At 41.9% G+C, this 25,735-nt stretch overlaps 1 protein-coding gene across 1 annotated transcript in view; it reads left to right on the top strand.

Annotated features, from left to right (window-relative positions):
- The first annotated feature begins 18,170 nt into the window (after positions 1–18,170).
- Positions 18,171–25,735, top strand: part of LOC130607665 (ubiquitin-conjugating enzyme E2 E2) — a 210,456-nt gene continuing 202,891 nt past the window's right edge. Inside the window, exons 1-2 of the mRNA XM_057424960.1 lie at positions 18,171–18,399; positions 22,768–22,956. Of these exons, the coding sequence (XP_057280943.1) occupies positions 22,781–22,956 (176 nt within the window). The 5' untranslated portion in view covers positions 18,171–18,399; positions 22,768–22,780. The remainder of the gene's footprint in view (positions 18,400–22,767; positions 22,957–25,735) is intronic.

Here is a 25,735-nt window from a genome sequence, read left to right as displayed (position 1 = left end):
ACAATGTACATCCTTACCATCACTTGTAAGTGAATCATATAAAACTCCTCCATTATCATACACCATAAAAAGATTAAGCCACGTGCACATTTTAAAAGGTAATTATTGCATTTAAAGAGACAAAACCACATTCTGAATGACCTCAGTATCTTATTTAGCACAAGGGATAGCATCAATTTATTTTTTTTCTATTAAAGTAGTTTTTCACAATCCTTTTTGTTAGAAAATAAAAGCTTAAAGCCAAGAACAGCTTCTGAAAAGCATTAATGAAACCTGTATCTGCGTAGCAGAATCAAAGCAGTAGGAGAGGTGGCAGCTAGCCACAGAAAAGGGTAGAAAAGATAGGAAAAGCAGCAAGAAGGAAGACATGAGATAGTAGACTATAGCAAAGATTTACAAATAAGTTATTTGTTGCCATCCCTTACCATCTACATCTGCATCAGAGAAAAATGTAGATTTGCAGTTTTTAAAATGTCAGTGCATTATCATCATATCAAAACTGAGCACCAAAATCTTTGGTGTGACTTACAAGTGCATTACATACAGCATGGTGTATGGGATCTGGTTAAATCCAAATAAATGTGCATTTGGAAACCATCCTTTATGTGGCTGGATGCTTTCTCCAAGTCATATGTACTGTCTGTTATTAATATTTGGAAATTGACTGTGTTTCTTACAAAGTAATGTACTACTTTTTATATTTCCAAATTGTTACATAATAAAATGCATCCTTTCAATCACAGTAATGCAAGCTGACATGTGCTTTCTTTTATGAAGCAGATGTTTTAATTGTTAGGTAAGCTCCTAATAGTTTGCTTTCTTTGAAAGGAAAAGGAAAGTATACGAATGACTTCTCCCTCCCCATGGCTTTCAGAGCAGCTACTTTCCCTGAAGATTAGGATTCTCTTGGATTCAAGCCCTAACTTCTCTTGTATGTGCAAACTACAGTCTGAATTAGTTTTCTCCTTTAACAATAACTCCTGCTGTGCTGGAGAATCTCTTAATTACTTTTCAAGCTTCTGTTATTGTGGAACTCTATGAAAATCTGATTACAATACTAATAAAATGAGTGAATACCTTCATCTGAAGATTTCAAAATGCAAAGACATGAGAAATCACATAGAAAGATTGCATTAATATAAATATATGAATGGTGCCAAATGAGAACCTTATGTCATGAAAATGTAAGTGTGGGAACCATTCAATCCACATCCAACAATGTGAAGTACTAAGAAACTAAATTTGACAGCTTCGGTGTCCGGAATTCTTTATCAAGGTAGTTTATAGGACTGAAGTTTTGCTCCCTCTGAGAGCTAAGAAAAAACAGTGCATGTCCCACGACCTTTAGCAAAAGGGCGGGGGAGGGAAATCTTAGGTCCAAGAACTCCCAGCAAGTTTGAACTTCTACAGCTGATAGTGGAGTTTCAAATGCCACCAGCAGCTTCCAGTCTGCCATCAGACATAAACATTCTGAACATATAGCCATAGTTGCTTTGTGAGTGCTGCTGTCTTTTTGATAGCAGATACAGACTTCAAAATCTGCCCATCTAGTACAAGGCTGAAAAGGAAAACAGAGCTTTACAAAGGGGAATTGCAAATCTGTTACGGTTTAGCGGGTGCTCAAATAAATCTTCATCTCTTCTATATTATCTCTTCTGGCTTTATCCTGGGCTAAAAATTTCTATATCCCATACTAAGGGCAAAGAAATTCACTAGCCTCCAAACCACAGCCGAGGTAACCTGACATGAGCACAGCAGGCCAGGGTAAAAGTGTTTTTTTAAGATACTGATGTGTCTGTGGGGGAGTTGAAGAAAGCTCCTGCAGAAGAAGAGAAGTAGCCCCAGATGATGAGACCCTTCATCACCTCATTTGTTTTGCCTGTGAGTGAGCTCCTTTTCCATTACTTGCTTTTTAAACTCTGTCTCTTCGAGTCAATTTGGGATGTGCATTTTTCCCACATTTCGTGCTTCCATGGTAATTTATCCTTTGAGACGAGTAGCTAGATATACATGAAGACTTACACTAGCCAAGACTGGAAATCAGTGGGGAGACTATAGAGAGCTTCACCTTAAAAATACACATGCCTAATCATCAGGAAAAGTATAACAACAAAAGCATGGCGTGCCAGACTTTGGAATCCACGATGCTGTCATAGAGCTAGAGAAACTTACCTGAATTCTATAGGGTTTTCACTTTATTTTTAGAAAAGTGAAGAGGTGGTGTTTCAATAGGGATGGGGTTCTGGACTTGACTTACACAGTGACTGTCAAACTAGGCTGCTCTGCACTGCCTGCAGGAATAGCAGGAGCTGAAGTCACTGCCTTGTTGGGAGCAGCTGATCAGCAGCATCTTGCCTTCAGGCTGAGCTCCTGCAGGCACTCTTTCAGCAGCCAGACATCTGCCTTCGAAAACGGCACTTCAGTGTTATTCAAAATACAGGAATTAAGACAATGCGTATCACTCTCTCAAGCACTGGGTATCTGCATATACACAGTGCCCACACTAGTCCTATGAGTTTTATACCAGCACTCAGCCACTGCTCCGCAGGTCCTGAGAGATATCTAGGTACATAGGCTGCCACATGAAAATTGCAACCGCTTGAAAGAGCAGTAGCTTCCTGTGCCTTCCCATGGAGAGCTGGGCAGCTTTTCAGGGGCATTATGCTGACCTTGGCTTCTTGCATTTCGGTGCCGACGACGGAGCCCTCCTTCCCTGCCCGTGATCCCCACGTACGAGGAGCCGTTGTCACACGGGATCACATCGCAGCCCTCTCTCCCGCTGCGTGGCATCTGTGGGCGCTCTTTATATGAAGCCACTTAGGGTACGGCTCCGCAGTCCTCAACGCACAAACCAAGGCAGCCAGGGGCTCCCGGTTACTGTTGTTTACTTCTGCAGATAAAGTGTAAAACGCATGTAAACACCAGCGCTTTGTTAACATTTAACTCTGTCTGTTAAAGCTAATGTGCCGAGGAGGGGAGGAGGAAAAAGCAGAACAAAGGCTGGTTGCTGCGGCTGTGCCGGCTGTTTGTCCTCAGGAGACTGATTTCCTGACGTCACCGGCACCAGCCCGGGCAGAGCCGAGCGCTCCTCCTTTGGTTCTTCACTGCCCTGCAGGTCAGTAGTGCCCTGCTCGATAGGATGCTGTAGCAAATGGGAGACGGAGCACTTGGGGTTGTTTGGGATTTTTTCCCTCCTGTAAATTCAGAGTAAATTAGATTTGGTGCTCTGCCAAGAACAAATACTGTCTACTAGTGTAAGGATTGTTATGGGCCAGATCTTCAGATCTTTACTACTGGCAAAGCGTGTTTGTCCAACTGTTGAGTTAGCAAAGATATCTGATTTGGCCCAGTATGTTTTACATCTATGCCTTTAACTCTCTTTCCTCCCAGAACACACGAGTGAATACAGTCTTTATAACTGAAGAAGTTGGATCTGCTTAAATAAGCAGTTCAGGATTCCCTGCTGTAACTGTACCTGGCCTGGGTGATTAGAAATCTTTGTTTTAGACAATGCAATTAATTTCTATCGTATACAAATATGAGGTCTGATGATCCCAACATTATTTGCATGGGTGGAATAAAACAAATCCAATGTGAGCACCCAAGATGAGAATGGAGGTGTAAATAATGTAATGCCGGGCAGCTACAATAATAACTGCCTTGTGGAAAGCTGGAAATGTTTTCTGTTTTCCTTGCTGCTTTTTCTAATGCTTGTAATTCTTTGGCTCCAAAGTATCTTAGAGTATGAATAAAAGAATGCTTATGACATTTGTTAAAATTTCAAAGTGGATCTGTCCACAACTCTTTCATGTTGGCTCTCTGTAAATACTACAAATTTCTAGCCAAAATCTCCCCTTTCACACTTCACAAAGGAGACAGAGCAGACAGCTTAATCTAGTCCCAGAAGTGCAAATTTCATAATAATTTCTTCTTTTATGAGTCTCACAAATAATTTTAAATACTTCCAAAATAGCTTATACTTGTGTGATACATTGTCCAGACATTAAAATCCAACTCGAAGAATTCAGTAAACAGAAGTTTCATTATAATTGATTTGCCTATCTCTGTCTCACAAAGTTTTCCCAGCATTGTCTGGATGCAATGATGGCTGCTCTCATGAATACAAACTATATGGTTTAATATCTTCTCTTTGCTGTGAAAAAGTTATTAAAATGGAATTTTAAATGGAATCAGTTTATAAAACTGTTACAAGTTAATAAAGAAAATGTATTTTAACTTCAGATTTTTTTTAATGACAGTATAAGGGTTGGAGAGGCATTCCAGGAGGACCAGAGAGTGCTGGAGGAATTCCATTGTTTTCAGGTGAAAAACCTGGTGCTTTAGGAATTGTCTTCTTTGATAATGGGATTTGTTTTAATTAATAGTCTGTTTAACATGTGCACTCCATTATCAGGAATTATCGTGCTTCAGAGACCTCTCAGTGGAAGTAAAGACACAGTGGAGGGTGGTGTAAAAATGTTTAAGGTAGAGGAAACCACACTGGTTGCACAGTAGGAAGGAGCAGATTCTTATTATGGTGCTGTGAATCACAACTTCTGCCAAGGAGTGGTTTAGCTTGGAGATAGAATCTCTACACCAGGAAAACTTTACCTACTATAAGATATGGACAAACCCATTTTCTATGAAAGTAGAAAAGAATTTGGAATCATTATGCACTGTAATATAGATGACCAAATCTACAGTAGCCAGGTTGAACTGAGTAGCAGTGAAGAGTAAAAAGTTGAGACAAGAAAAGTGTAAAAAAGCTACCTAACCTACATGAAGGAATACATATTGGTAACTGATGCCCACTGAAGGCAAAGCTGATTGCTTGGCTTTGGCAGAGGAGATGACAAAATCACTGCTATTTTCTTTACTGAGGCTACTGTCCTAGTATTAACTATGATGATGTGTATCCCATGGAGTCAGCTAAATTAATTTGAATCTACACTGGTGTAATCGATTGTTATATTCTGATAGCCTTACTGATGCTGAGATATGTATTTCCTATGTCCAGATCCCTTCAGCAAAGGTGTTTAAGAATGTGTCCTTGTACCCATTTTGTACAAACATTAATTACATAGGTATGAACTGTCCTTGAGTGATCACGCTGATTTCCTTCAGTAAGTGGATGTAGAAGAGTGCTCAGCTTACTGAAGATAATGTCAATCACATCTGAGTTTACTTAGTTTATGTGTTAAATCACTTTGTGACTGCAGAGTATTGACTATAAAAAGATTGAGACTCTACAGGGTGATCACCATCTGGGATTGCTGATCTGAGACAAGGGTGCGAAAGCGTGTAGTCTGTGTGAATTGTCTGTATCCTTTCAGTTGCTGCTGCTCTGCATCATTCTTTGAAGTATTCCCCAAGGAACGGCATACTATCCAGTTGAATCAAGCATGGTTAAGGCTTGCCATACATCACAATTCCAAAACTGGTCTGTTTCAACTTGAAATAAATTATTTGGCCTTTGTTTGTATATCTTGTTTCTAAACCTAAAAATATTTATTTTACAGGACAGAAAGAATACCCTCCCTGAAAGTGTGTTGAAGGAGATGTGATAAATCAATTAGTAATAAGATACTTAGGGGTAGCTTGTTCAAACAATACTTCTCTTGACCTATGCTTGCTCTGTGAGTCTTGCTGAAATTTAATTAAAGAATATTCCAAAATACTGATTCTGTAAATATGGTTGGTGTTTTGTTTTTCATCAAACAGATTGGTTTTGTTCTGCATATAAACCAACTTTAAGAAATCACTGTATAATGGCTTAAAGAAAACCATTCCTCTGTATTTCATGATATCTCCCTCCTTAGTAAGACTGATATATCAAAGAATTCCAGCTCAGTGCTTAAATGGTGCCTTGGACCAAAGCATTTGTGGTTAACTGTAAAATTACAGCTTGGGTCATGGCAGAACACACAGGTGTGTCTTGGAAAGCAGTAGAGGAAAAGACCCAGAGAGACAAGTGTCCTCGTTATTTTCATTGTTTAAATACTGCTGACCTGTTCAGTTTGCTGACCAGGGAGTGGTCTGTACATTGAAGGGAGCAGAGTGTCTGCGCCCAAGAAAGTAATGAAAAAGTAAGGTATTTACCTTTCCTTGGGCTTTTCAGATTCACACAGCTCAGATCAAATGTACAGTTTATGTCAGGCCCATTACCCATGCATATTATAACTATAATATTATAATTAGTTACAAAAGATCCTCTTCTGACAATAATATTCCTATTTTAACCAAACCCTCCTCCCCCTCAACCCTTCCTTCTGTAATATCTTTGAGATTTGTTGCTGATCTACACGTTTTCCACTTCTGAAATCAGTCATGAATGAGACTGCTCCCACTGTGCATTACAATCCCATTTAGAGGTTTCCAGACATGTTAAAAGTACGAACCAAGGCCACCATGAGGTCTTCAGACTAAAAAGGAAGGGTGCCTAGTCATAAATGCCATATTCTGAGAGGGTGAGGGAACTATATCACTAGATTATTGTATGCTTCTATATAGAGAGGGATGAAATTTCAACTACTGCCTCAGATTTTTAGCAACTCTGACTTTCAGTGAAGATGGTATCTTAGCAGAGTTCATGCAGGGTGCATAAATATCTGCTTTTACTCACAGCTACATAGACCTATACCCTCATGAAGTTATAACACCACCTACAGTTATGTGGGAAGCAGTATCTGACATACTTTGTCTTTGAAGGTAGTTTAGATACTCAGTATCTGGAAAAGAACAGTTCTCCCTGATTAACAGCCTCCTAATTCATCATCAACCAATGGTCTGTTAGCTACAGTAGATGAAGTAAGGGACTAAAGTCATGCACTTTACATATCTGGAACGAAAAAAAATGCATAACAGATTGTATTGAGGAAGGGAATGTCATCCAGGGACAGTCAAGAAAAAGAATGTGTGCAAAGAGACAGTAGGGAAAAACAGAATGGCTGGAAAAGGAAAGGGAAGAAGGGAGGGAGGAAAATAGCAGGCAGCTTGGGTACAAAAGCCTTATTTTCAAATTAAAATAGATAAAAAAGTAGAGGGTAAATGTATGTGACAAAAAAGGTGAACCTAAACCAAAGACAAAGACACAGAAGTGTGTGAAAATACAGTGGGAGACTTACTCAAACAGAATTAGACCAGTATAAGCCCTTACTACTCAGCATAGCTTTTTTCTCCCTAGTACAACTCCTCTCCACTTGCTTTTGGGGCCTATTTTTTTGCTTTAGTTTTGTGGGGTTTTAAAGCTTAAAATACTCAGCTCCATCAGTTTTTTCAAGTTAGTTAATGAAAGAGAACTTCCTTCCAGATGCCAAAATCTGTTTGCCACTGAATAAATAAATGAATAAGGCCATAAGCTGACAGACAAGTCAAATTTATCATACATTATCATCTGTTCACTGAAGGCATAAAAGGGATAAAACAGTTTATCCGTGCAAAGACACATTTTGCCTTGGCTCACAACCTTTTAAAGTGACATCACGTGGAAAGCAGGCGTTATACAGACTTGCTGTAACAGTCACATTGGCTGCAGAAGACCAGCTACAAAAGCAATTCCTGTCTTCAAGCAACGAAGTGTGAAGCATTGCAAGAAAACACAGTGGAGTGAGATGGAGCTGTGGCTTTGCTACTGGGGTAATTTTGTGGAGAGTCCTCTGAAGCATACAGCAGGCTACCTGGGGCTTTGTGTACCTGGAAAATCTGAAAGACTGCAAGCAAAAGAAGAGCAAGGTTTTGCTGAGGCACGTGCCCTTCCCTGGATGCTCTTGGTACCATGAAGCTGTACACTAGCACGGGGCTTTAGAACATAAACTGTGATAGAAGTGGAGTCTGGACACAGATTTCAAAAACTATTGGGTTGAACCCATTGGATTGACACAGAAGACTGGCAATAAAAAGAAAACAGAAATAGGCTTCATCTGAAACACTGAGATATCCACTGTGGACAAAGGTAACAGACCTTTGCATGAGACCTGCCAGGCACTCATGAAGAAGGGCAATATCTAGCAAGCAATTTGTTTGTTTGTTGACTGGTTATTGTTTTGAAATACATCTTTTCCATAATAATTTTTCCCATCTTTACTGATGGAAAAGTTGGTTGTATGATAGTAAAGTTGGTTGGTTGGTTCTTGATTAATACTACCTTTGCCCCTGAGATTCAATGCTAGTTGCTCATCTGAACTGAGGCCCCCTGGGATAACACATTAGAGCATGCAGCCATAAATCTCTGTTACGAGCAGTGGGAAACACAGGTCCTAATCTTGATTCCACCTAAATGAATGTGATAGCTAAAGATCTACAGCTTGTGGTAAATGGTGGCAAACTAAACTGAAGGGGTTGAAGTGCTGGCTACTCTTTGCTCAGGGATCCTTACAGAGGTTACCAGACTTCTCCCAGAGGTTGCCATCTCCTAACAGGGGGGAGCTGAACCGCTCATGAATCAGCTCTAAACCACCACAGTTACAGCTTGGCCTATTAAGGTAAACCAACATTGATTTTGGTTTGTGCTAAACTGTAGGTTTCAAGAGCTGATTCACGAGCCGTTCAGCCAGGCCTGCCACAGGGCAGATGCCTTGGGAAGACAGCAGGGTTGGGGGCATTAATTGCTTCAGCCACTGAATCTTAATCTGCCATTAGCTGCATGCCAATATATTTATGGGGATTTCCCTGTGGAGAAGAACACAAAAAAACCCCAATAACCAAACAGAAAGTAACAGCTTAATCTGAAACTGTGATAATAATCATTTGCAGCTTACTGAGGATCCCTGTCTTCCCATATAATTTTTAAAATCGTACATTATTGTTGCTACCAAGAATGCAGCTGCAATGTGAGATCTCAGATGTATGTTTCCTTCTATTCCTGGAGTGAAAAAATGGTATCACAATTCACCTTTACAGCAATGCTGTGGAAAATGAAAGCTCTTGTAGTATTCACTGAAGCTTTATAAAGTTACATTTTGCATCTCGACCTGAAGGACTCATAAATCTATAAAACTATCAGAGGGTCTGGGCTTTTTGATGTCTGTGTGACTATTCTGTATATTTTGTGAAAAGGCAACTGAGGAAAAGTTGCTCAGCTTGTGTAGTTACACAAGCCAACTTAGCTCTCTTTGCTTTATATTCTAAGTTTTACCAGAAAAGACCATTCTTGCTTCAAGACACTCATAACAAACTCTGAAATCACATGAAACTAGGCTGGTTTAGAGTTTCAATGTAAGTTTAAAGCTTAGCCCATTTTTAAAAAAAGCCTTACTATGACATTCTTGAACTCTTGAATTAATCTAGATACTGTTTTGAGCAAGCTTGCCTATAGATCTGGTTTGGTGACCAAACTATGTAATGTACATGAAACCAGATCACCCAAGATTTGATGCTTCTTAGTTTTGGTTTGCATTTTGAGTTTCAGACCATAGTTGAGGTAACAAACTGTTATGAATTAGAATAAAGAAAATGCTTATGTGAGGTTCGCCCAAAAGAAACCCACAGAGTTTTGCACAGTTTGCACAAAGTTCTCTATTTTCCCTACAAAATTGGATAGTGCTTTAAGCATTCCTTCAGATATAAAGTAAAAACATTTTTTCTTGTCACAGGGCTTACATTTGTTAGTGTTTTGAACAAGATATCCGTTTTAAGGAGCACATTCCCTATGGTACATTCAGGACCACTTTATTAAAATACATACATAGCAAATAATGCATGGCATCAATAAAAAGGTTTTATAGTGGCAATTAGGATTTGATCCAAAGTCCATTAATGTCACTGGGACCGTTTCCACTGATTTCAAAGGAGTTTGAAGTAGGTCCACATGAAAAAAAGAAAATGACTAAGCTTATCCTAGTCCACCCAGGTGAGAGGAAACCTGCCTCCCTTGCCTTCTGGGCTCTCACCAATGGGTTTTTAACTACCAGTAATGGACAGACCATTATATTTAAATTGCCAGCCGATTTCTGACCCACTGTTTCAGATCTGTGGGCTGTGAGAGCAGATGCTGAGGCGGCTGTGCCACTCACAGCTTTGTGGCATTTCACCTTGTGGGAGATGTAGCAAGCAACCGGGAACTCAGGTTCGGTGACACAGTGCAATCCAAGCTGCCAGCACGCAGGAGTGAAAAGATATTGTTGAAACTCTCCCAAAACACATCTTCCATTGTCTCAAAGGAATAATAAACTCTGTCTGGCTGATTGTGGAATACAATAATCATCTAGCTGAGTTAGTGGGCATTCCTGGGAGTGACTGATTTCTGCTTTTCCCAAACAGCCTTTTTTTTTTTCCCCCAAGATAGTAGTTCTTATCTGAAAAACAGGATTTCTCTATACATAACTACATGAAAACTAAAGTTAAGAACTTTAGAAATGGTGATATTCAGAATTACAGTCCTTGTGTGTTAATAGTGAAAATAAAATGCTCTTTAGCAATGGTTCTTGAAAGCAGTTTCCACTGACACAGTGTCAGGGCCATGAAGACACTCACTAGCCCAACGTTCCTTGTTTGGCTTTTCCTGGAGATTCCCCCACCTTACCAAGGGCCCAGGGCCCCATGTCAGCCCCTGCTCCAGCCATACCACAGCAGAACCAGCCTCCAGCTCCCCATCCCCAGGGAGGTGCCTGATGCCCAGGGCAGCACAGTACTCAGTACTGCATGAATTTCTGAACAAGGATGTCTTCATTGAGACTGACCATTCACCTGTCAGGTCAGGTCTGTTAGGCCCACTCGGTCCAAACTGGATGCTTGAAAATCTCACTGCTGTATCAGCACACAGCCGCAAGGCGTGTTTGAATCAGTAGCATGCATTTTGTGACTTTAATGTACTTTTCCAGGTAATGGTGGATTGTGGTTTCTGTTTTTAAGTCATGTCTTTGGTCTCGCAAGAGGAAACGCAAAGTCTTTATGTCACTGAACAATTCAACACCTATTTGTGACCCTGAGAATGATGATGTGCAAGCTAAGGATCCTGCTATCTTTCCTGCAGATGTTGGCCTAGCAGAGCAAGTGCTCTCACCTTCACCAAAGCACTTAATCCGAATGAGAGGCAGTCAGACTTTTCACTGAGGATGTCAGAAACTCAGCCACAAACCACCTGTTTTCCTTAAGGGACACGTTATCTCAGGTTCCTGTCTTGAAAACAGGCAATGGCATGGGAAGGGGACAGGGGACTTCTTAATTTCTCTTGCTAATGCTGTTCCATTTTGAACGGGATTATTAAATATTAAAAGAGTGAAAGATCAAAAGATAGAGGATGACTTTTAGCCTGTTTGTTAGTCCTCTCACGTTTGCAGTTCCAATCCAGTGCAGACACGGGTATTTTTTTAGAGAGAAGAAGAGACGCAATGAGAGAGAACAAATAAGCCAAGTACCAAAATGCTGTAGTGGTTAGGACACACTCTGGGAGTTATAAACTGTGTGGTTTCATCCTTTCAGTCAGCAGACAATTAAATTTCCATTTCCCACATTATCAGTGATGCTTCCATCACCAGATTGAAGGGGCAAGGGTCTTCTGCTAGATCCAGCAGATGGATCTAGGAACCCTGTAGCTAGAAGCCCCAACCAGAGATAGGTACTTATATTTGTGGAAGACATTGTGCTGTGTCATCTCTCTCCTTGACACTTCTTAATGACTAGGTTAAGTGGCTTATTAGACAAATATTTGTGGACCTCCACTGTCTAAATATATAACTCTGCTAATGTACTTCACTTGAAATGCAAGGCCTTCCCCAAGAATTGTAAGGTTCACTAGCCAGTACAGCATCAATACTTAGAAACTGCAACAGAGATACCACCAGTCCTCAGCTATGCCTATGCTGTGGGCTCCTCCAGTTCAAAGAACTCTGCTGAACACAGGAAATTGCGACAAAGAAACATTTCAAACAGAAACTGTGTGCTGGATTCTCTAATTACTTTCCACTTTTCCAAATTAATGTGAAATGCAAGAAGTATCCATTTTACAGAGGTAGAAATGGCTATGTAAAATGCAAAGCTGGTCAGAATAAGGGTCTATGTGGATATAAACAGGAATAAATACACCTCCATAAGCTCTGAACTTAGTCATCAGGTTAAGCAAAATCCCTTAAAACACTCATTATGATAAGATTAAGAGCCAAGAGCCCACTTGTGCTGCTCAGGACTCTGAACTGTGGTTTGGATACTTGGAAAAAAGTCTGGTTACATAGGAAGCTGTGCCTTGCAGCTTTATTAAATGAAGTGTATGCTTCACCTGTGCTCTCCCCATGACTTTGCAGCCTCAGGAACAGTTCCAGTGGGATTAAGAGAGTGTGACCCTTCCCTGAAGTTGCTGCTTCCACTGCTTGCCTGCTTAATTTCTTTGAGGTGAGGAAGATGAGCACTAGTGGTTCTGCTTCCTGCTCCCTGAGGTTCTGCAGAAGGAGCTAGGGAAGAGCAGACAGGAATCTGTCAGGTTTTGCCTGGACCCATAAGCAAAAGATGCCATTTATTCCCTGCAAAAGTTACCATCAAGGACAAGACAAAAGATGTTTGGTTTTCTAATCCTCTGTCCTTGGATTTAGCCACTGCTGGCTGCCATATTGGCACTAGTTGGGTAAAAGGTTGCAGAAAGCAGAAGGGATTGTTTAGGTTTATCAAACTGCAGACATTCCCCTTTATCCCTTCCAAGAACAGTCTAGATCAGGCTCTTTGGCTAGGGTCTTCAGGAAAGGAGTGAAAAACATGACTAATCTGACATACCGCTGCAGAGGACTTCCATTTCACTGGGGTAAACCCCTGCAGAGAACATGTGGGTAGCTCCTACTCAGTACAAGGCAGACAACCCATTTCAGACTGACTGTGGTCCCTTGGGTTCCTGAAATTTATTTCATTATTCCCATTGAAAGGACTGAAGAAGCCTGATGTATGGGGTTTGGTTTGCTGTGGTGGATGCACAAGCCTGCTCCTTAAGTGTGCACAAATCATGCATTAATCATAGAGGACATGAGCCCACATTCTTCTGGAACTTATTAAAAGGGAACATGAGTGCCCACGGCTTCTCTTTCTGTATAAAGATGTAATTTTCCCCACAGAGCCACATGAGATACTCAGAATTTTACCCATCTTTAATCAGAAAACTCTGATTATGTGAATTAAGAAGTTATGAAACCAACAGAAAATAATAGGAATACGGAGGTGCTGAAGAGCATGTGAAGATAACACCTAAAAACCCCCACTTTCCTTTTCTAACCTATCTTTCCTTTTCTAACCTATCTTTCCTTTTCAACATTCTCTCCCATATATAGTGATGAATTAAGACAGGCAATGCAGGGAATTCTTCCAATTACAGGTCATTGCATTACAATGGTTTTGGAAATAAATGTGTTTCCCTTCAGTACATACAAGATGAGATTTTGAAAGCAGTGGCTTAGTCTAGGATTCAGTTGTCAACGATTTCTGTCTAGAAACTATCAGAGAATTATCCTGTGCAATTATCTTAAGTTGGCCTCTAAACCAGCACATAGAAACAAACCTCTGCTCTGGACACCAAGCACTGACTTGCTCCCTATCTTAAATAAAAAGCCAAGCTTTCACTGAGGATGCGGAAGCAAGTTACTACCTCCCTCCCACCCATCCCTAATATGTTTTATGTTTATTCTTTACAAACCTGGATAGCAAAGAGGCTGAGACATCGGCATCTCTGATGCCAGGTGGTTATTGTCCCAGTTGTTTCTTCTGGTTCCAGATGAATGACAGTGGGAGCTGCTCTGCTCCTGAGCAAAGGGCAGGAGGAGGAGCTGCGAATTCTTAGGGTTTCAGGTTAAAGTAAAAGAGATCTTAAATGCTGTTTGCCTCACAACTTCCAACTCTTTTCATATTTAATGGCTTGAAAAAAATAGGGTGAATAAATTCTAATGATTTGGGGGTTTACGCTATTGTAGAGAAAATAAAGAAATCAGGTTAGTAATAGCTTGTCTCTGTGCCCACACATTAATTTTACTCCAGAATGCCATGAAAATACTTTAAACAGATTTCTGCCAAGACACTGTCTGAGTAATAGGCTTACCTGGCGCTCAGGATTCAATTGTGTCTTCTTTGATTTAGGAAGTAATTTCTAAAGGATGAGGACATATGCAACTAGCTGAAAATTCGAATGACATTTCTGCTGCAGACGCCTTCCTTGCTACTCCACTTCATTCTAAATGCTGATAGTGGCAACACAAAAATGGAGAATCCTGAACGCTGAATCATTCAAATGCTGTATTTTCAGACACAGCTGGTGCCTCAGTGATCAGGGTACCTGTGAATTTCGTTTACATTTGCCAATATCCAGAGTGGGATTCATCCAAGTGGCAACAAAAGCAAAACAAGATTGTAAGAAAAAAAAATTGGAGGCAGTGTGAGAATAAACTATCTACAAATAGGAAAAAGAGAACTAACAGAGAGGGCAAAAGAATAGAGAACAGCCCAGATCCACCGGACTATCCTGATGGCTTTGTGCCACCACAGGAATATAAGGAAAGCCATCAGTGGGAGAAGAATCATATAACAGCACAAAGCTACAGCAGAGACTCATGCCATCTTGTGCCCCCACTTCAGCTCAGGATGGAAGACAAGACAGGGAAAGTGAGGGCCCGCCACTGAGAGTTGCCTGCTATTTGCTCTCTGAACAGCCCCATGGGGCCCAAGGCTCAGCAGGAAAGAAATGGGGGGAACAGCACAAGCTGGGACAGCTCCTGCAGAGCTGAGAAGTGGGATCAGGTAAAGAATGAATAAAGAAACCTTTGTCCCCATTCCTCCAATCCTCTGCTGGTGATAGTTTTGGTGGATGAAATGATCTGGTTCATTACGATTTGTTTGAAAGAGACTGATGGAACAACAGGGCACGTCATGGACAACTGAATAGTTCCATCTCGCTTTTTAATATATTAAAGTTTTGAAAGTGAGATACGCTACCACAAGAGAGATAGTGCTACATTTTCAGCTGTATCGCAGTTGAGGTAATTCCTCTTTTCCACCTCAGAAAACCAATCCCTTTTTATCAGTTATAACTTGACGACAATGTTCATTTAACAACTTAAATAGCAATATTATGATGACATGTCCTTTTAAATGGGAATGAAAAATAATTCATAAATAGAGGCAGAAGAAACCTCAAAGTTGCGTTTTCAGATTTCTTATTTTGACGTGTAACAGTAACTTGTAATTTAATTTCCCTCTTTTTTAACTGAACAGAAAAGGATGAAACTTGTCATAAATGAGATCTCAGTACAGCTAAGTAAGTCTAAAAATCTAAATTGATCCAATACTTCTTCAAATTAAACACTCCTAAATGGAAACTTGGCTCAGGCTTCTCCAACTTCATGGATTTTGATTGACATATCTGTCCTTGTAACACTCTAAATCAAGAGTCCTTATCAGAAGTGTCCCTAACTGTAACAGTCTTAAAGCATGACCGTCTTTGCCAGGTGAGCCAAACTCTGGTGAGGAAGCTTCTGTGAGACTGAAGAACTCACGGTTTTGTTGTATGTGTCCAGTGTTGTAAATAGCATCAGCTTTTAGACACCTTATGAAACTAAGCAAAAAAGGTGCAATATGTGTGCCCTAGCACTCCAGCATAGGTGAAATCCAACATTTTAGTATTGTCACTCACTTCAAAAGGGCCAGGATTTCACCCTGTATGATCCCAACTTACAAAAGTCTTCCAAAGGATTTTGAATAACAGAGTATTATGCAACCTTTAACATGAAGGACCAAACATGTTACATTGAAACGTCAAAAGGATGAAAGTGGGAGCAGGTGACTACCCTGCACTATTCCCTTTACACTGCACAGATCAGGCTCATTCAAAACCTCTGTTTTTAAAATCACAGGGCACACCTCAGTGTGCACATTCAATTCATAAGGTAGTACAGACCTTCTCGCTACTTTATTTGTCCTTAATTTAAGCCCTAGCATTTAGGGCTTTGGGCCAGAGGTTACACACCAGAAGAAAAATCAGGGCCTGACTCCTGATGACTCAAACCCTTCACTTGATGCTGGAACACTTCAGCACTCCCTTGATTTTTTTTGGCACCAGGAATTTATGACCTAGATTCTGGGACACTCTAAGGCCTAACTCCTGCCTGAATTAGGCTTTTCACTGAGCTTCTCTCTGTGTTTCCTGCAGATCCTAGCAGAAAAGATCTATAATGAAGCACATCCAATTGTCACTGAAGTCCTGACACAGGCTAAGGATTTTCAATAGGGTATTCAAAAAGGAAAATTTATGCCTGTGTTAAGGCACCTTTAAGTAATCAGAGCAACATTTAGGAAATATAGCAGAAGATTGATTTAGAAAGTGAATTTCCTTGCTTCCTAGATGGCTTTCATGAGGTGTGTTTTGGAATGACTGAAAGGAGAGGGCCATGATGTCAAGAGCTCACAGTGCAGCCAGCAGCCTTTCAGTGCAATGAGAAGCATTAATCATGGGAGATCTGCATTCTTTGAAGGATTTTTTATGCATCATATTCTGTTAATTACTTAGTCCTTGTGAGAAGTCAATGCATGCTAGCTGATAGAAACCCACCTAGGTGACATCAGGAGCTCTTCATGAGTTAATCTGAAGCAGGAAAACACCTTGCAAACACACATGAAATAGGACAAACTAGCTGACTGCAGTAGTTTTAAGTATATGTAAAAACCTCACTGAGATTATTTAACAAATAAATAGGAATAAATACATAAGTTATTTCAAAACAACTCAATTACTCAAAGATTAATTTTATGTACACGAAAATTGCAAAAATCACTTCTGTTGTCAGGGTATAACTTGAGAGCAGGTGCCAATAATATCTCTAATCCTTAAGTATCTCAGCAGAGCTTTAAGTTCCCAATTTCTGCATGTTTGGTAGCATGGACTCCACCTACACTATAACCCTGAGTCAGTAAAAGTACAATACCTCACAGCTCAAGCAGGGAGAAACTTTTCCTTGTACATGAGGAATGGCAAGAACACATTTTATTGTTTAACTCTTTCTAGTTGTTAAGAGGGGAAAAACGTTTTGACCTGCCATTACCCCCTTTACACTTGCCTAGTATATTTCCCTGTCAGATGAAGAAACGTTTGAGGTGATAACAGTTTACATAATGTAGCTAAGCATATTACATAAAGATTAAAGCAGCAGGGTCAGCACAGGGGCAGAAGTATTTCAGTTAGGCCAACACAGCCAGCTCTGTTAGAGGCTTGTTTTATGCCAGGTTAATGTTATTCATACTAAATACGTAACATTTAAGTGTGGTTCTGCCTTGGCCTCTCCCATTCCTTATTGTGCTGCTTGCCACGGGTGTAATGCCTACCTGTGTGGGAGGGGAAATTCATTTACCGACTACAATCACGCTAGGACACCCATCTCCAACCGGGATGGGGCACGTCACCCGGCCGTCGCTGGTGGCAGGGAGCTGTTTGTGCCATCACGACGCAGCAGCCCTGCGGTCGAAACTACCGCGATGAGCACCGAACTACGACCCCAAAGCACCGGCCTCCGTCAGGCAGCACCAGCGGCACCCCTCGCTGCTCCCGGGGCACCCGGCCCGTCCCCAGCCCCACCAGCCGAGGGACGCGGTGGCTTCGCTGAGACAAAGGCCGCGGGGAGGTGCGGGCAGGACACGGCCGAGGGAACAAAGAACCAGAAAAAGACCAGAACAGCAAAGAAAGTTGATACCGGGCCCCGCTGCTCTTCCCTCCCCCCAGCCCCCCCAACCCCGCCACCCCTGAACTTTCACATGCGGAGCGGCGGATGACAGGCCGCGGGGGGGGGGGGGAGCGAATCGGGAACCCAGACCTGCCTTCCCCCCGCCCGGCTGGGGCTGGGGCTGGGGCTGGGGCTGCCCCATGCCCTCACGCCTCCTCAGCCCCGCTCCCCCCCCTCCCGCCCGCTGTGCTTCCCTTTAACGCGCGCTCCCGCTGCCGGCTCCCGCCCCTCCTCCGGCCCCCGCGGACGCGCGCCCGAGACCCATTTCCATCACACCCCCCCCCCCTCCTCCGCCCCCTCGCGAAAGAACGCGCGCGCGCGCGCGCTCCCATCCCGCCCCTCCCTCGGCGGGCCGCGGGAGCCCGGGCTAATTGGTTCGCTGGCGGGCGCGCGCACAGCGCTGGCCGGGCGGGGGCGCGCGCGCGCGCGCGGAGGCGGCGACGACGGGGACGGGGCCGCGCGCGTCAGCGGCTTCACTTCTGTCCGGGCAGCGGGGGCTGGAGGTAGTCAGTCAGCGGCTGCCGCTGCTGCTGCGAGGGAGGCACGGAGGGAGGAAGAAGAGGGCGAGGAGCGCGGGGGAGCGGGTTCATGACTCAGTGAGCGGCTGCGGCCCCTTTCCAGCCCCGCGCCCGGCCGGAGTCGGGGCGACCCCCGTCGGATCGTCCCGCAGCCTGTGTCCGGCACCAGCGAGAGAGACGGAGAGACAGAGACCTGCGCTCCCCTGCAGGTAGCAGCGGACCCCCCAACCCCGCCGCTTTCCCTCCCCGGTCTCTCCCGAGGCACACCTCTGCCCGGCTGAGGTCCCCTCCCCCCGCCCCGTCCCTCGCCATCGCTCCCGCACGGCGCTCTCCCCTCTTTCCCGTTTAGCTGCGACCCTCAGTTTCTACCTTCATCTTTCCGCTCCCCTCCCCCATCCGCACCCCCCCCCCCACCCCCCCCATCACCCCCCACGCTTCCTGGTCCCTCTCTCTCCCTTGTAACCCCTGGCCAAGCCCCTTCTCAGCAACAGTCCCGCCCGCCCCCAGCCACCCCTGCATCTCTGCCACCGCTTCCCTCGGCTCCATCCATCCATCCATCTCTCCCTCCATCCATCCATCCTCCGGTCACCGCTTCAGCCTCCATTGCTCCTCAGCACCCCTCCCACTCCTTCAACAACTCTTCCGTGTCCATTTGTCCTGCTTGCCCGCTGCGGGCGGGACCAGCGACCGCCGCCGCTACCCCCGGCCCCGCTCCGCGGGCACTCGCTGCGGCCCGGGGTCGCTCCATCGCTGGGTACTTTCTACACCCCCGCGCCCTCCATGACCGAGCATCCCGGCGTACTCCACATTCTACATCCCTTCCAGCCGCCGCGGTGGGCTACCCGGGCTACAGCCCCGAGGGAGGGATACTACCCCTCTCCTCACCCCCGAGAGCCCCGGGGAACCCCGCAGCCCAACCTCCTCCCTTCCCTCGTGTGCCCTCGACGTCTTCCTATCTCAGTCTCCTCCTCCTCTCCACGGCTGGCTCCTACTTCTTACCCTGGCCCGACCGCCGCAAGCCCGGCGTTTGGGGTGCCCATGCCCTCGCACCCCACGATGCCACATGATGGGTCTCCTCGACTGGCGGGGGGGACATGGTGGGGCCGTGGCAGCCCGGGGATGCCAATCCCGTCTCTCCGGTTTCCCCTCTCAGAAACCGGGCTCCTGCTGCGTCCCCTCCCATGATGTTCTGGTCCTTTTACCCTTTACGGTTTCTAATGAAGATGAAGTAAGGCGGCTGCTGCTGTTGCTGCTCTTCGTGGACCCTCCAGAACCATTCCATTTATCTTGGCTTATAGGAAATTCAGTCTGCTTTAGAAAGACATCATCACTAGCTCTGCCACCCTTGGGACCCATCTGCACATTGCCAGGATCTCTCTGTCCCTGACTGCTGTTTTTTTTTTTTTTTTTTTTTTTTGAGGTGGGGGAGTAGTTGCAGTTGGGTTTTCTTCTTATAGTTTGTTTCGGTTTTTGTCTTGAGGAGGGAGGGGAATGTGCCAGTAGATATGTAGGGCCAAAGCAGGATCCTTTTGGACACTCTTCACTTCGAACTGATAGTTGTAGTTACACTTGTAATCTGTGTCTCTGCTGAATCATCTCACATTAAAGGAGAGATTTTTAAGTCCCCTTTCACTCCTTCCTCTGTCCCCTCTGCTCATTTTTATCGCTGCCACAGCAGGGAGGTTAGCAACCCCCGTCTGAATGTGGAATAGCCTGGCAGCTGGGGACATGGACATCGTGTGTCTTTCCTTGTGCTCCTTGTGACAGTTGCAAACACGTTCATGACTGTCCAGGTTCAAGGAGTATCTTGTATTTCTCTGTGTTCCTGGCAGTGAAATGTTTTCCTCACAGCGTCATCCCCTCGGGTAATTCCTCCTCCACCCCCCTCCATCCCCATCCTTTTATTTGTGTGTTTGTCCTTTAAGTTTGAAGTGTCTAACTCCAGGCCCTTTACAACACACTTTTACCATGACATTGAGCATCCCTTGAACTATGCAAAATTCCTAAAATCACAGATATTGTGAGGAGAGGGCACGACAAGAACTGTGTGGGTGTCAGAGAGGGGAACAGGGAGAGAGGGGAAAGAAAACCAAGAAACTATCTAGACATCAAATGACAGATTTAAGCATTTTCTTGTTGTAAATGCTGGCATTACATGTTAGAGTAATTATATGCTCTGGGCTACTGTTACAGTGTTTGTCTGATGGATAGTAATCTGAACTTACAAAGTGAACACAGTTGGTTTTGGGTGTTACTAATATTTATAAGTAAGATTATTCATGGTGGATGTCCTGTGCATGTAAGCTTTATTAAATATGTTTTAAACTTTCTGGTCTACAGTGTTAAAGCCTATGTACAATTGTGAAGAGAATTTTTCTCTTTAGAAATAGATGTATTGGGCAAAGATCAGAACTGAAATCTAGAGTAAATAAAGGCCATCAAAAGTGTTATTAAAAAAATATGAGATTGTATTTTAGCTGTATGTAGAAGCAAGGAACAGGTGCTTGATATCAAAATTGCATTATAGTTATTAAATGCATATTTTGACTTGTCAGAATAGGATACTTTTGTGTTTATTACCTCTAAATCTTCTATTACTCTTATCTTAAAATCTGATAACCAGGTTGTTAATATCTGAATATTAAGCTTTGTAAATATAAGAATTATGACAATGTTGTAGATGTACCATAGGAAAAATCATTCTTTAAGAATGAACAGTTTTTTACTTTAATATTAGCATGCAAACTATGCATTATTTCAGTTACTTCAATGAGCAGACTAAGTGTTGTGTTTATAGTTATTTATATAAATTTATATATAAAATAGATTTATAAAATATCATTTTTAATAATAAAATCCAAAATGTAGCTTAAGCTGATTAAGGGAAACACCATTTGATATTATTTGCTGTTTCTCTTAAATCTGAACATTTTGAAGGGATGCCATATATCCAGATCTCCTTTTCAGTTCAGCCTCGTAAATTACACAAAAAAGATCTAATTCCTCCTGAATTTAGTTGGATTGTGTCAGTAATGCCTGAAAAGATTACTGCTTCCACTCCATGGTGTGTACTGTTTATAGAATTAGATCCTGGAAAGGCTTTTGCAGCATAGGACTTAATTTATTTTTTTACATGCAGCTTTAACTAGAACACTTACAGCCTTTTTAAAAAGTGTCCTTTTCAACATAACCCTGCTGGCATTGATGTCACTTTACTTTTCCTTTGCTGTCTCTTCCTATAAGTATGTGCAGGGAGATGAACTTTGTTTAATCCGCTGAATGAGCATGTTTGAATCCGAGCCTGCAGTCTCATTATTCTCCCTTGAGAGAGTATTAAAACGTGTAATAGTCAGGGAGAATAGTTTCGTTGTTAATTGTGACGGTGTGTGTACATAGGTGAGAGGAAAAGCAAGTTGAAGTTCACAGTAGTTTAAAACTGTGTATGAAACAGCAAATTCTTGATTCAGACAGATTTGATCAGAAAACCACCCGGATATGTGGGGATTGTGTGGGTGTAAACAAGTAACGTTTGGGCCTCTCTGCTTTGAAAGTGATTCTTTTACTGAAATCTATAGGGAGGATACGTAAAATGCAATATATAAACTATAGGTTTGGAGTTAAAGACCACCTGGTTTGGTTTGGGTTTCTTGTTTGTTTGTTGGGATTTTTGTTTTTGTAGTTTTCTAGCAGTCATTGCCACCACATATGCTAATTCAGTAAGAGTTTTTTCGGGGGCATCTGCCCTTTGTTAGAACGGTTTGAGAAGTCATGACAGCTGTAACAGTGGGCTTGTAATTCCACATCTGTTGGCATACTGTTATACTATTTCAAATGAAGGAAGAAATGAAAGTAGTGAACTACTATCAGAAGAATGCAAATAAAGCCTTAACTTGACTTCTGAAATATACCAAGATATCTTGTCACTGTTCTCTGACAACTTTGTTGCTTCGTGTTACCTGAACAGAAGTTGTTAGGAAAAACTTGTTACATCCTCTCCAGCATGCTTGCTGCTCTAGAAGTGCACAATTTTAGTAAGTACAGTCCTGTGTTAGTGCCTTTTGGTTCTGTGAATGTTTCCATTGAGCATGCCAAGATGCGGATTTTGTAATGTGGAAACCCACATTATAGACTTTGAATGAGCCCACAGATTTATTTCATATGGGATAACAGAGAGTCTTAAGACAGTAATAGCTCTCAGTTTTTAACAAACTATGCTAGATTTGAACCAGCGGCACAGTGATGAGGTAGCTAACTCATGACATTGCTGAGCAGTTGAAAAATAGCATTCATATTGAATGGTGTTATGCTTGCAGAATTGTGTTTCCTGCTTAAATACAATAACTCATGATTTTAATATATATATAAGGGTTTAATATTAATTTGGTATAGAGTTTAAAATTGCCAACTCCTGAATTATTGTTAAAATGCTGATGGCAAAACTATTCAGTATTAAAATTACTGAAGTGCTGTAACACAAGCGGTATGTATTAAGACAAAAACACGAATCTATGTAAAGAAATGCTATTGGACAGTTCCTTCTGAAAAATCTAACTTTTGTGGTTTTTTTTTTTGTACAGTGCAGCATCTGCCATGTCTACGGAGGGGCAGAGAGTTGACGATAGTCCAAGCACTAGTGGAGGCAGCTCTGATGGAGATCAGCGTGAAGGCGTTCAGCAGGAACAAGAAAGGGAGCAGGTTCAACCCAAGAAAAAAGAGGGGAAAATATCAAGCAAAACAGCTGCTAAACTGTCAACTAGTGCTAAAAGGTACAGTGTTCTTTTTGTGTCTTCTTTTCCCTTCTCTTTCTTCAGCTATCAGATGTATGTATTGATTCAGTATATTAATTTTGCTTCATTATAACACTACTGTGTCAGTGTAAAAGCCTAATAAGACTGGTCACAATAATGAGACCTGTATGCTTTTTTCCCTTCTTTGACAGATTGCCTCTTTCACATGGTTTTAATAGTAGCTTGCATGATAAAAGCTGACATTTTTTTTATTGCTAGTAAAACTCAGACAGTTTTGTAGCCTTATAAAATATATCTCTATATGTGTATGTATGACTGATGTTGAAACTTGTCAGTGTAACTTACAGTTAATTAACCATAAACATTTCAGACAGTTCAGCAACTCAGCATGTTAGGACTACCGTGATACCTATTGCTGTAAAGTACTGTGTTTCCTTTCCCCAGATGGTCAGGTCAGAAATATTTGAGTGAACAACAAATGCATGTTGGTTTCATTACTTAAAAACTCTGGTCTGTTTTAATACCCAGTTCTTTTCCTTCTCTTTTCTACTTGAAAGGTGGGTTAGTAGAATAGCTAATTAAATTACTCTGTGCTATCATGTCAATCTCCAGATAATGGCTGTCTTGCTTGGACTAGACAGAAGGAATTTACAGCTTAGTGTTGCTCCATTAGTACGTGTAAGGGTGTTAGTCTAGGCAACAGGATTCAAATGGGATTATAGTGACCGAAGTTAAACACTTCTAAAATAATCCAATGAGAGACCAGTTCTGCAGATGATCCTGATGCAGTATTCCCAGATCCTGTTTCTTTGCTAATTCAAGGTTGTGTAAACTAAAAGAGAAACTATTGGTGTTGTGCTGCTATGGTGCTGCAGTAAAGAAAAAGCATTGAGGCCCTATTGCCATAATTTATAACATATGCATATAGTAGAAGTTCATTAATATCAGTATACGAACATGTTTGTACATCTCTTCAGGATTCAAGTCTTTATCTTCAAGTCTTTAATCTGCCCTTACCATTTACATACTTTTCTGAAATCTCTTCTGTCTTTCCAGTGAGGCATTGTCATGCTTTTCTTCTGCCACAGACACCTTCCTTAGAGCTAGCCTTCTTTTTTTCCTCCCCAGTGAAATGCTCTCTGAAGACCCATTCCTACTATGACACAATTAGGAGGTTATGTAGTCATATTACTTACAGGATAGCCAGCAAAGCTTGCCCCTATTTCCTTTTATGACTAAAGGAAAAAACCCAAAGCCAGACCATAACAACTTTCACTTCAAACCCTGATGTAGTTAATCCTCACAGCCGTTAAAGTTTCTGTCCACCTTCTCTTTCAGTCTGTGTCCTGCTGTTGTTGCTTTTTAGATATTAGGAATATTGGACTAGTCATGACTTTAGAGGTCATAAAAATGAGTTTTTAACATCTTTAGAAAAGAGTCTGTGTTCTGAATTTTGTACAAAGCCTAATGTAATGATGCCACAATTCTGACAAGGGCCTGTGGACACTATCCTATTAAAAAATTAATAATGATATGTCAGAAATTGGTCTATTAATCTTAGCTTTGTATCTTCAAAGCTTAGAGCTTTTTTCAACATGCTTTTCACAGTGATAAAATTATTTAAACCTTTTAAAGTTTAATCATATCTGCTTATGATTCTGCTGAAACTAATTATGCCACTTGCTGACATCAGTACGTCTGCCAGTTGGACTCTAAAGCCAGCTTCACATGTGTACTAATATTGAAGGAAAGCCTTTTATTATGCATTTTAAAATCTGAGATGATTTACAGGAGTTCTATAGATACATGCACAATAAATACAATTTTTGGGGAAAAAAAAATCCTTGGAAAGATCACAGCAACATAGTTTTTTGTAGTCATGTTTTTTTTTTTATAGTATCATAGGCTGTTTTTGGGGGGGGGGGTGTTTTGGTTTTTGGGGTGAGTTGTTTGGTTTTTTTGTTTTTTCAGTATTTGGTAGTTTGTGACCTTGTTAGAATTGGGATTATGTTTCTATAAACATTCTTAACCTGGCCAGGTTTCCATAGTGGAGGCTTTGTTTCTTTGCTTTTTAATTAAAACCAGTAATGTCTCAAGGAAAATCAGAAATTAAAATAGAAGATAAAAAGGAGAGGAGTAACATAAAGGAAGGAAAAATGGCACTGAGTGCTCGATTTGTGACAAGTATTACAGAAACTACATATAAAGTATCTTCATAATAATACTATTATTTTGTTCGTTAGAAGTGAAAAATAGTGCAGGAATAAGGCTATACCTCCTCAATGGGAATGTCGTTCTTGACCAGATTAAAAAAGTCATCTTTTAAAAATATGAATGAATTGAAGTGATTCTGCTGCCCTGATGGAAAAAAGACTGAATATATGCTTAGCAACCTTTTCTAGCTTTTGAATTCAGTGAGTTTGTATGGCATTACTGTAAAGTCACAATAATCTTCACTTAGGAGTTTCACTGGGCAATTCCCTTTAATAACTCCATTACAGTTGAAGGATTCAGCTCTGCTAAAATCAGTCAAAACAACAAACACCAGTGTACTGCAGTTATGGCTTTGGTCAAGATTCCTTAATTCCTGTTTAGAGCACAGAACACCAGCAAGTTATCACAGCACTGGAGCCACAGTCACAGGCTGCAGACTAACCTGAGTTTGGAAGTTATGTTTTCTCACTTGGAAAGGTTTTTCATGCATATGGAACTGTAGTCACAGTATTTTTGTATTACAGTATGATACCTCCTGTATATCTTGGATTAGAAGGAAGATTTATGCATCTGTATTTGGAAT

The sequence above is a fragment of the Pezoporus wallicus genome, unplaced genomic scaffold (genome assembly GCF_028554395.1).
Source record: "Pezoporus wallicus isolate ANWC-B61680 ecotype Strahan unplaced genomic scaffold, APGP_CSIRO_Pwel_v1 contig_3181, whole genome shotgun sequence".
Classification (NCBI taxonomy): domain Eukaryota; kingdom Metazoa; phylum Chordata; class Aves; order Psittaciformes; family Psittacidae; genus Pezoporus; species Pezoporus wallicus.
The sequence above is the reverse complement of the archived record's forward strand: the minus strand, read 5'-3'. Positions and strand labels throughout refer to the sequence as shown.